Here is an 11804-nt window from a genome sequence, read left to right as displayed (position 1 = left end):
CCATCCTCGGCCTACCAATGACACAATTCAATATATTAATTAAATAATTGAATAATTCCAATTCCATCCTCGGCCTACCAACGACACAATTAAATAATTAAATAATTGAATAATTCCAATTCCATTCCCGGCCTACCAACGACACAATTAAACATTTCTAATGTTTCCCTTATACAAACACCCTCTTATTCCTAAATCTTACCCTTTATCCATGGGGGGGGTAAAAAAGCCCTGTGGAGGTTTTGGGATGGGTGGGATGGTTGTAAAACCCCTTTCCCTGTTCCAGGCCCTGGACAGCAGCCGGAACGTTCCGGAGCCGCTGGCGGGAGCGGGACCGGCGTCATTCCAGGAGAGGCTGCGGCTGTGCTGGGTGCTCCAGGCCCTCCGGATCCGCTCCCTCACCATCTCCAGGATGATGAACTTCCTGAGCTCCCCGGAGAGCTCCCTGTGAGCACCCTCAGCAAATCCACCCAAGGATTCCTCGGAGAGAAAAAAAAACAGTGGGATCAACCCCCTGCCACGTGCTGGGGGGGGTTTAAAAGGAATTTTTAATAGTCACAGTTTCCATAAATGATTTTTTTTAGGGAGCTGTGCCAGTGCCTTTGGAACTGTGATGTTAAACTTCTACATTTCTAGGAAATAAGCTAGATTTTAGCACCGACTGTAATTTATCATATTTTATTTATTCAGCTTATTTTTCCCCAGTTGAGACCTATTTATAATAACCCATTTCCTCGTGGCTCCCTTCCAACTCAGGATATCCTATTCTATGATTTATTTATGATATATTATATTTCTTATTTATTCTATTTATTGCCTAATAAAATTCAAATCGGCTTAAAAATCGTAGTGACTTCTTTGTTCTTCCTGGAGACATAACTTTTAAAATACTTGGAATATTGCTGGCACATAAAAGTAACTGGGATATTTTAAAATCCTGTTTCCACCTTGGATTGGGTTGGATGGGGCTTGGAGTAACCTGGGATAGTGGAAGGTGTGGAATGAGATGCTGCAGCAGCAGAGGCTTGGAGAGATGGCAACGACCTCACAACACTTCACCCAGCAGCTAAAATTAAAAAGTAAATCCAAAATCATATGTAAATAGTGTCAATGGTTCCCCTTTAATCCTTATTTTTTTTAAAGTTTGCTTTTTTCTTTCACGAACACACTCAGAGGAAGGTGATCCCAACCATCCCATGTCCTTAAAAATCAGACAATCCCGGATCAGGTCACCGCTCTCTTCTGCAAATCACGTTATTCCCAAATCTTTTCCAATTCTGTAGCACGTGGGGGGCCTTCCCAGGGATTCTGGCTCCTCCCATGGTGGTTTAAAGCACCTAATTCGAGTTAAAACGAATCAAGTAAAAAGTAGAAAAAGTTTCTCATATAAAAAACAAATTATACAACGTAAAAAAAAAACAACTGTCTCGTAAAAATACAGACTATACAGAGAAGAGTAGCAAAGAAATTCCCAGGGAAAATTCCAAGCTGCCTGGAGTACATAGTGGTGCTTCTGTGAAATCAGTCTTTGGGGTTTTTAGAGAAGAGAACCACAGCTTAACAAGGACTGAATGTACAGGAGTATATACAGGAATTATATATACACAGTGATTATGCAAAGGAATCTGGCTGCAAGTTTAGGATTATCCTTCCCTGATTTTGGACATCCATGAGAAATCCAAGGTACCTCCCGATTCGGGCAGTTCAATGTGGGGTTTTTAAGGGGATGAAAGTTCCTGTGTAGCTTTTCTCCCGGTTTTTCCCTGATGTAAATGAAAATATTTCCCAGGTACGATCCTGGAGCGAACAATTCAACCTGGTTTCTTCCAGTGTTCCCATCTTTTAGGAGAGGCTCAAAGGAGGCGGCAGTGGTGGAATTCCCTGCGGGCGAAGCCCGGAGATATCGGGATCCACAGCTCCTGGAAGTCTTGGAAGTGGCTTATATCCAAAATTTCATTCACATTCCTTGAGAAGATCCAGCCCAACCTTTCCTCTGAGTGATGATGCTTTGCATCCTCCTTCCTGAATCCCAGCAAAGATCCCAGAGGAGCAGAATGGCTGGATTGGGGCAGCTCCCACTGCAGATCCTTCCAGCTCAGCACTGAGCCGAGAAACCTGAGGGAAGGAAAACACACAAACACACGGGGGTTATCTGAGCCCTGGAAGTCACTGCAGTATCCAAGGTGAATTAAAATCCATTTAAAATCCATTTAAAAAGTCTCCAAGTTGAGTAATAAATGTATTAAATCCCCCCGAGGGAGCTCAAGGCTGGGGCACAGACAGGTTTGGGAGGGACAGCTCTCCACCCTTTCACAGCCAGGTTGTTTTTAGGGAGAATTAGGCATGGAATCAGGTTGGGAAAGACCTCTAAGACCATCAAGGCCAACCAGCACTGCCAAGGCCACCACCAACTCATGTCCCCAAGTGCCACATCCACAGGGCTTTTAAATCCCTCCAGGGATGGGGACTTGACCCTCTGCCAGGGCTTCACAACCCTTTCCATGAAGACATTTTTCCTAATATCCAACCTAAGCCTCCCCTGGCACAACCTGAGGCCATTTTCTCTTGTCCTGGTTAAGGAATTGAAAAAGAACAAGGTTTTGCTGTTGCAGAAAAAAAACACGTTTAGTTTGAGGACAATTCCCCTCGGCTGGTTCATAGAATCGTGGAATGGTCTGGGTTGGAAGGGACCTCAAAGGCCAGCAAATTCCAACAGTTCTCAGAACTACTAAGTCATCAGTCAGGGAAAGGTGTTAATTAAAATACATAAATACAGAAGAATACATAAGAACAAATAAAAATACATAAGAATAAAGACTCAAACATCTCCTCTTGGGACTTCCAGAGAAGAGCAAGAATTGGTTTGGGTGCATAACACTGATCTGCTTGGCCAGGACAGCCAGATCATGCTGAGAGTGCTCTCAACACAGTCAGTGCAGAAATATTCTTCATTTTATCAGTTTTTAATTTCTTTTTCGTTTTTTATTTATTTTCGATTTTCGAAGGGAATGATAAAAACGCCATGAAAAAGAAAATCACTCTGATAACCCAAAGGAGACAATTTTGACCTACACAGTCACCCATGCACTGGGGATTTGGTGAATTCTCTGATGGGAATTCTTAAAACACAGCTGAGATGGGATTCAACAAACAGGGATGGGATTCAACAAACCCAGAGGGAGATACCTTGCAGCATCAGCTCCAGCTCATAGGATCCTTTATCACCCAGACTCCTCTGCAGAGCTTCTGCAGTGCCATTGCTTTGCTGTCTGTCCCTCCACTTCCTCAGCACCAGGAATTTTTGCATGTTGACTTCGTCCTCCATGCCCTGGATCTCCTCGATGTCCTTCATCTCCATCTCGAGACACTCGATGGAGATTTCCTTCCACTGCCGCCCCAACTGCTTTGCCACCACCATCAGCTGCTGGTCCGTCAGGATTTTTGTTCCAATTCCATCTGAAAAGACATGGACATTCTTCCTAATATCCAACCTAAACCTCCCCTGGCACAACTTTCCTCTCCTCCTGTCCCTTGTTCCCTGGGAGCAGAGCCTGACTCCCTTGGATCTCCCCTCCTGTCAGGGGGTTGCAGAGCCAGAAGGTCCCCCCTGAGCCTCCTTTGCTCCAGGCTGAGCCCCCCCAGCTCCCTCAGTTCTCCTGGTGCTCCAGCCCCTTCCCAGCTCCGTTCCCTTCCCAGGACACACTCCAGCCCCTCAATGTCCTTGTCATGAGGGGCCCAGAACTGTCCTCAGGACTCGAGGTGGGGCCTCCCCAGGGGGAAAAAAATCACTTCTCTGGTCCTGCTGCCTCAGTATTCCTGATCCCAGCCAGGTGCCATCGGCCTCCTTGCCCACCTGGGCACACACTGGCTCATGTTCAGCCACTGTTGACCCCTACACCCAGGTCCTCTTCCCATGGGCAGCTTTCCAACTGCTCTTCCCCAAGCCTGGAGCATTCCAGGCGGGGATTTGTGGAAGTCTTTAAACAAGTGAGCTCAGTTTCACAGGATCACAGGATGTGCTGAGTTGGGAGGGACCCACAAGGACCATCCAGTCCAACCCTCAGCCCTGCACAGGAACATCCCCAGAGTCACCCTCTGTGTCCCAGAGCATCATCCAAACCCTCCTGGAGCTCTGGCAGCCTTGGGGCTGTGCCCACTGCCCTGGGGAGCCTGGGCAGTGCCCAACCACCCTCTGGGGGAAGAACCTTTGCCTGAGATCCAACCTGAGCCTGCCCTGACACAGCTCCAGCCATTCCCTGGCTGCTGTCCCTGGTCCTCCTCTGCCCCTGCCCAGGGAGTTGGAACTGCAGTGAGGTCTCCCCTCAGTCCCACAGGACACAAAAAAACCCACACAGATTATTTTAAAGGACACACAAAGGCTGTACCTGCAGTGCCACCAGTCTTTTGCTTTTTGCTGCAAAGTCCCCCTTCTTCCAAAATGCTGAGGGCTGGTTTCCTTTTTTTGACACCTGAGAAGGGAGCAAGAGGTGAAGTCACTCATGTCACATCTCCTGAGCTACAGGAGCAAGGGAAGGGCACAGAGAACAAGCCACTCCAACCCCAACATCTCCAAGCTGACTTACTGCCTGTGCTTCTCTTCTGCTCGTTTTTGTTCTGATCATAATGGATCCAGTCCCCTGGAAAGAGTTGGCAGAGGAAACAAAAGGTGAGGGATGAATTCCCAATTTTTATGCCCAACCTTCAATGATTCTCAGGCACAAACCAAAGCTGTTGGGTGGCTTCCAACCCCTGAGAGGAGCTTTTATATAATGAGATTTTTTTCCCCTTTCACTCAACGTGCTGCAGCACATCAAAATAGGCAACAGAACTGTATGTTACAGTGCAATAATTTGCAAAGTTATATTATATATACATGGAATAATTTATTGTAATATGCAGTAATATGCAGGGGGGTTGGAAGTAGATGGTCTTTAAGGTCCCTTCCAAATCATTCCATGATTCCCTGGAGCCCAAAGACTCACGTTCTCGGAGTTTTGCTTTCCAGACAGTTGCATCAGAGTCCAGCTCAACCAGAGACAAGGTGAACTCATCAGGTTTCTCCACATACACTTCAATGTAACTCTTCAGTTTCAAGAGTGATCCATCAACAAATTCAATTTCCTACACAACATAAATGTTTTTAAAATCAATATTTACCCAAAACATAAAGAGGAGGCAATTGGGACAGAGCCCAACTCCAACCCCCTCAAAGTTCTGCTGCTGTAGCACCAGGATTTCATCCAAAATTTTAGGGCTCTAAGAGGCAAATAGAATGTGAAAAATGGCCTTAATGCCAGTGCAGGAATGTACAGGGAAAGACTTTTTGGGCCATATTTCCATGAAGCTGCAATGCAGGAAGTGAGGGTCGTTTGAGGGACTTACCTCAGGAGTTATTTCAGCTTCTGGCTCACAAACCAATCTGTACCTCTTTCCATTCTGGAGTAATTTTTGGCACACAGGGGGCTTGTCAATCTTAACAAACTTCTTATTTGAATGTTTGACAGCTTTTGAGATGTCCTAAAATTTAAAAATAAGGTTTCGAGGTTACTCGTTTCAGCAAAGAAATCAACATTTCAAACCTGTGTTTGCGGGGGTGAAATGAGATAAAAGAGTTTGCAACCTTGAATAAAAGGAAGGTTATTTGTCCCTGTCCTCACTGTATCAGGGTAAAATAAAGTCATGTTCCTGACACAGCCCCTGCCCAGCTAGATCTGAATAATCAGTACAACACCAACTTCCTAATTATCTTTCCATTGCAAGGAATTCTGTAAAGCTGCAATTTTATCCTGGTTGAGTTCCACGTCCTCTCTTTTCTCTCTGCTCTGTCCTCCTCTGAGGTTATTTCTGACGTGATCTTTGGCAGCAGGAAAAACTGGAGGCACGTGGATAAATTCACTGTCAGCTGCCTTCCCAAATTCCCAGGTACTTTTCAGTGGGAATGTACAAACTTGTACAGGTCTTGGATGGCCTCTGGCAAAGCAAATAGATTTGTCTTAGTGGTTGAATTGCCTCCATGGCAAATTCCACTTTTGTTGCTGCCCTGCCATATCATCTGTAGGTATTTTTAGGTGATTTATATGAAACAGATGTGAAAAGCACAGCAGTGGAGAAGGTTATGAGGAGCTTCCTGAAAATCCTCTGGGTTAGGAGACAGTTCTGTCAGTACCAGATACTGCAGAGGTTCATTAGTGGAATTTGGGAGAAGAGCAAAGTTGGCCAATACAATTACTTAAACATCATGCACCTTGGCCAGTATAATTACTTAAATACCATGCCCTAACTTGGCACATCTCAGCATGGAAGTCTCATTATGGAGAGATGGATGTCTTTGCATGCAACCACTGAGGTGAGAGAAGGGCATCCCCATCCCTAGAAGCGTCCCAGGTCGGGCTGGACAGGGCAGCTGCTCTAGTGGAAGGTGCCCCTGCCCACGGGGGACCAAAACCAAAGCATTCTATGATCCCACCCCCCACCCCCAGCCCCGCAGTGTGTCTGTATTGTCCCACCCAACACAGGCCGGCACCTTTATGAAGGAGTCATTGTTAATTAGTGGAATTTGGGAGAAGAGCTGAAGCAGGCAAGTTGGCCAATATAATCACTTAAATATCATGCACCTTGGCCAGTATAATTACTTAAATACCATGCCCTAACTTGGCACATCTCAGCATGGAAGTCTCATTATGGAGAGATGGATATCTTTGCATGCAACCACTGAGGCAAGAGAAGGGCATCCCTTGGAATCCCCATCCCTGGAAGCGTCCCAGGCCAGGCTGGACAGGGCAGCTGCTCTAGTGGAAGGTGTCCCTGCCCACAGGGGACCAAAACCAAAGCATTCCACGATTCCACATCCCACCCTGCCCACCCCCAGCCCCGTGGTGTGTCCCACTCGACACGGGTCGCACCTTTATGAAGGAGTCGTTGTTCGTGGCCACGTAGACCCGGAAGGACAGGGAGGGATGTTCATCCACGGCTTTGTAGAGGATGACAGCCCCGTGGTACTGCACAGGCTCCTGGCTCTGGATGAGGGGCCCCACGGGCGACAGGGAGCTCACCACCCACCTCACGTGCGACGCCGAGTAGGCGGCCGAGGGCTCGATGGCCGCGCCCTCGCCCTTGACGTGCAGCACCTTGAAGGCCATTCCGGCACCATGATCTGGGGGGACAACGGGGCTGCTCAGCACCTCCCGCTGCAGGAACAGCCCCATCCCACCTCCCACTCCCCCCAGGCACTCACCCCCGAGGCACAGGGAGTGCGGGAACTGGATGGAGGTGAGGGCGGGGGCCGAGTCGCAGCGCACGTCGAAGAGGGGCCCGCCCACGATCCATGGTTTTTCCACCAGGCTGGCGTACTTGCTCCAGGACAGCAGGGAGTAGGTGATCCTCACAGAGCCCGTCACCTCGAAGATCAAGCCCGTGAGGCTGCACTGGTAGGTCCCCTCCGCGTCCAGCTGCAGCCTGGGGCGGGCAGAGACACGGGTTAGCTCGGCTTCCGCCGCCAAAAAACCCCCGTGGAAATGTGGGTTGGGAGGGATAACGGAGAAAGTCCCTCCCCAGCACTTTATCTGGACGGCACAGGAGCCACAACAAGGTTTTTGTCTCCTGCCTCTGTGTTTTAGCTGCCAGTTAAATGCTGGCAGGGCCCAGCCAGTGTAGGCAAAGCAGCTGTAATGAGCATTTTGCAGAATATTTGCTGCACGAGGCAGCTGCTGCCACACAAAAGGCTCAGACTCGATGTCAGAGCCAACACTGCGCGTGGACAACTCCAACATCCAACGTGGAGAACACCAAAGGATACGTGGACACCAACATCCCACGCTGAGGACAATCCCAAGGCAGAGAGAGGGAGAATAAAGCTGGGATCCATGGAAAAATGCAAGGTCACTGCTAACAGGGAGGATGAAGCAGGGCAAGATCTCTCATGTGTGTTCAGACTAAAATGAGCACATAAAAATGTGCCTGATGTTAATTACTGCAGCAAGATGAGGCAGGAAACCCTCCCAAGAGTTTTCTTGGACCAGGATCTGGAGACAGCACAGGCAGCTGCTCTAAATTGCTTATTTTTAAGGATTTGGGGATATCTTCCACTATATCTCCAAATGCATTTGTGCAGCAAATTACCATTTTCCCACTTAAACCAAAGACTGAAGCATCTTGGTGACAACAATGTAAATTTATACCCAATATATTAAAAAAAAATCCATACACAAATTGTCCTCCAGCAAGTCTCCTTGGGGTCACTTCCTCCTTCTGGTCCTATAAATAGATGTAAAAAAAAAAATACATCTTTAAAAAGGTGGTGAGAGAGAGGAATTACAAGTTGCAAATTATCTCATGCAAAATATACGAGTTGGGTTTTTTTTCTTCTAAACCTACATTTTCATTTCTGCAGTGCTCACAGGGTGGCAGGCATTTCTCTCCTAGTGGGAAAAGAGGAAGATGAGCTCGTTAAAAGCAAAGTAATTAAACAGTCAGGCAAAAAAAAAAAAAATAAACTCTCAGGAGATCTGTTCCTACCTGATTCATTGCAGCTCGGTGGAGATTCCTTCTCCTCCTGTTCTTCATCTAGAAAAAAGAAGTTTGCAGCAAATACCTCAGTCTCCAGCAGGTTTTTTTCCCCAGTTTAATTTGCTTAAATTCATAACACTTTAAGGAGAACATTCCTCATTCCCCCAGGACAACCCCCCCCAGTTTAATTTGCTTAAATTCATAAAGCCTTAAGGAAAACATTCCCGAGACTGAGTCCTTGCAGGCTTTGCACAGCTTGGGAATGAAGCTGATCATCAGGATACAACTTTTGCCAAAAGCTCAGAAGTTGCCCAAATTACTGGAAATTTTCACAGCAGTTAAAAAAAAAAAATATTCATCCCCAGGATGAGCCTCGTTGTGCCAAGGACAAAGTTCAACCAGTGGCAGGGAAACCACACCAGCCTTGCCAGGGAGCAGGGAAAACACAGACACAAATATGCTGTTTGCAGTGTGTTTGTCCCTAAAATGATTTGGAAGTGCCTGGATCCTCCTTGGTGATTCCCAAATGACTGAATGGAAGAGGAGGTGACACCTCAGGCTCGGAGCCTGGAGGGGGGATTTTGGAGCAGGTGGGTGGTGGAGCCGCTGTGCCGAGTGTGAGGACGGGCTGCTTCCCATCCCAGCATCCCAAGGAGAGGGATCCTGGAGGGAGGCTGTCCCAAAGCCATCCCAGGAGCAACACCCTCTGGAGAGGCAGAGCTGGGAGAGGCAGAGAAGGTCTTGCTGCAGCAACAGCCTGGCAAACATCAACCAACTCTGCCAGGCGCTGGCTGCTTCCCAAGGCGTTGCTATTCCAGTCCCTGGAGCTGGAATCACAACAGGAACACCCACTGCACATGGAAGCCCGTGCCCCCTGTGCCCCCCCCCTTCCTGGGGAAGCTCTCCAGCAATCCCAAGGCGTGGAGGTGATGGCAGGGCCAGCTCTAAATCCCTCCTGCCATCCCACATCACCCTTCCTGCATCCCTCACCCCAGCTGGCTTCCCCATGCTGTGCAGGACAAATACAAAGGACACAATAAAACCACACTCCCTGACCTTCCTCCACATCTGACGAGGGAAAACATTGTAATTATTTAACTCAAGGCTGATAGTCTTGCACAAAACCAGAATGAAGTGCTGGAGGCACAACCTGTGGAAGTGCAAACCCCACCGAGTTTTCATCAACAGCTTCCTTTAATTCTTTTCCTGTCCATCCTGTTTTGCCAGCTTTGCTGCCAAGTTTTAAGGCAATTTATGGCCTCGTGGTGTTTGGACAACTGCTGTGCTGCAAAAACAACCGTGGGGATTGTGTCTGTGAGGTGAGGGAAACGAGCTGCTGCCCTTTGATCATTGATTGGAAATCACTGGCTTCCAAAAATATCATTGGAAAAGCCATCTCTGGGTTAACATTCTACACTAACTGGGAGACTATTCCCAGGAGAAGCAGCTGGTTTAAACTGAACATCAGTTTCCAGAGGGAGATCACAGGTAAATCACAATGTTTTGCTCACCTGACTCCTCCTCTGAGCTGCTGCTGGAGCTGCTTTCGGAACTGGCCTCTCCTTAACAAATTAACACCCCATTAGGTACAGGTGGAAGGGATCCAAGGATACATCCAGAGGTTTGGATACATCAGGTGAGTCAGCAGGTTACATAATATAACAGAGCAGAAAAAATACTGAGGCAGAGAAGAGCATCAGAGCATCAAATCCCAGCAGCGTGGAAAACTTTGGGGTCACCCAGGCCCTTCTAAAGGGTACCTGTGGTGTTCAACATATTCAATGTTAATGTTTTGTGCAACCTGGGATTGTTTTGGAGCTTCACCCGTGGCACATCCCAGTTAAATTAGGATTTTCCATGGCATAGACATAGGTGGGAGAAGCCTTGGTGGGGGCCGTGTGTCCCACCAGGGACGTGACTCGTGCGGATGCACAGAACGTGGCTTTAATAAATTATTCTTACAAATGCAAGTTGAAGAGAAACCAGCATTGGAAAGTAAGGGACATGCTTTGGGACGTGCTTTGTGAGGAAATTTGGGATGCAGGGCCGGCCACACCACCCCAAGGGTGAGGAAAGCCCTGAGCCCCACGTGTGCTCACCCGCCAGGTGCTCCTCGGTGGAGCCCTCTCCCTCCTCTGTGCCACTTGTTGTCACCTCTGCAAAGGGAAAAGCAGTCAGGGAATACAAGTCTGAAAAAGATTTAACCCTTCTCTTGGCAATTTTGTACTCAGCAGCTCGGAGAAAGGGAATAAACAGCAAAGGATTTTAAAAATCAGGATGAACAATCAAAACAAAACTGATCCACAAACTAAGGTTTTACAGGGAGTTTTTTAAAGCCAGTGGTTATAAAATTGCCCCTTCCATTCCAAAGGAAAATTCCTGTACCTTTTTCATCTGAAGAGAGGGACTCGGCTCTGCTGGAAGACAAAAGGAGACACACATGAGTAGAGCTGCCAATCCTTTCCCACGCTTCCACAGGAGCGGCATTCACCCACCTCCCGCCCTCTGGCATCGCTCCCAGGCTCTGGCCAGGGAATTGCAGGCTGGGAGGTAACTTAGGACGGGGGTGGGGGGCTGGTGATTAAATATTCATTTTCTCCGACATCCTCCCCCACCCTGGCTCTGTCCTGACCCTTTGGGGGCCGCCTGGCTCTGCTGCCTGTGATTCCCACCGGCCCCTTTTTCCAAAGCCCGGCCCTCCGTGTGATTCCCACCGGCCCCTTTTTCCAAAGCCCGGCCCTCCGTGCCAGGCGCCCGTTGGATTTGGCAGCAATCCAGCCAATCCCCAGCGAGGCACAGAGCTCAGATAAACACGGTGGCTGAGGATCCAACAGCCTCATCACCCACTTTTGGCCCGGGGGCAAATTCAGACCAACCTTCAGCCTCCACTCACCCTTAACAAGGGAAAATCTGCTGAGTTTATCATTTATGGACAAAGATCCAGTTTGGAAACCTTTCCCTGGTTTCCCTGCATCTGTCATGCAGCTCCACCAGAGCTGTGCTGAGGGAGGGAACGGCCCTGGGTGCAGTCACCATAAAGCAGCAGGTGACATCCAGCCCTCCTGCACTTTGGAGGCACCAGCAATATTCCCGTGGGAAGGTGGAACAGCAGCCCTGCACATGCAGGCAGGGAAAAAGCAACTATCCCTTTGCTTTTTGGCGTGGCACAGTGCCACCCTGGTGATGCCAAGGGATGTTGGTGATGGTGAAGAGCAAGATGTGGGAGTTGCTGTTGGGCAGCTCAGCCCAGGAGGCTGATTTTGGCCATCCCAGGGGGGCTGATTTTGGCCATCCCAGGG

At 48.4% G+C, this 11804-nt stretch overlaps 2 protein-coding genes across 5 annotated transcripts in view; one reads left to right on the top strand and one right to left on the bottom strand.

Moving 5' to 3' along the window:
- The window catches only part of IL12A (interleukin 12A), a 4123-nt gene extending 3417 nt beyond the window's left edge, over positions 1-706 (top strand). Inside the window, exon 5 of the mRNA XM_027685904.1 lies at positions 230-706. Coding sequence (XP_027541705.1) covers positions 230-451 — 222 coding nt within the window. The 3' untranslated portion in view covers positions 452-706. The remainder of the gene's footprint in view (positions 1-229) is intronic.
- Positions 707-1102: 396 nt separating this feature from the next.
- CARD8 (caspase recruitment domain family member 8) lies at positions 1103-11227 on the bottom strand. 4 transcript variants are annotated; one of them, XM_027685840.1, is made up of 14 exons: positions 10891-11226; positions 10605-10661; positions 10017-10067; positions 8515-8562; positions 8374-8417; positions 8204-8253; positions 7235-7455; positions 6903-7153; positions 5383-5517; positions 4983-5121; positions 4584-4637; positions 4386-4469; positions 3187-3456; positions 1103-2115 (listed from the first exon to the last, which is right to left on the bottom strand). In XM_027685840.1, exons 1-14 carry the CDS (start codon positions 11015-11017, stop codon positions 2096-2098), a joined length of 1551 nt encoding a protein of 516 aa, XP_027541641.1. In that variant the 5' UTR covers positions 11018-11226; the 3' UTR covers positions 1103-2095. The 4 variants fall into 4 exon arrangements, with proteins under 4 accessions (XP_027541641.1, XP_027541640.1, XP_027541643.1 ...); XM_027685839.1 differs by having other exon boundaries at positions 6903-7455; positions 10891-10922; positions 11001-11226; XM_027685842.1 differs by having other exon boundaries at positions 6903-7455; positions 10891-10919; positions 11001-11226.
- Between the last annotated feature and the right edge of the window lie 577 nt (positions 11228-11804).

Source organism: Neopelma chrysocephalum, unplaced genomic scaffold (assembly GCF_003984885.1).
Source record: "Neopelma chrysocephalum unplaced genomic scaffold, ASM398488v2 Primary Assembly neopelma1_69, whole genome shotgun sequence".
Classification (NCBI taxonomy): Eukaryota; Metazoa; Chordata; class Aves; order Passeriformes; family Pipridae; genus Neopelma; species Neopelma chrysocephalum.
This window is presented reverse-complemented; position numbering and strand designations above follow the sequence as displayed.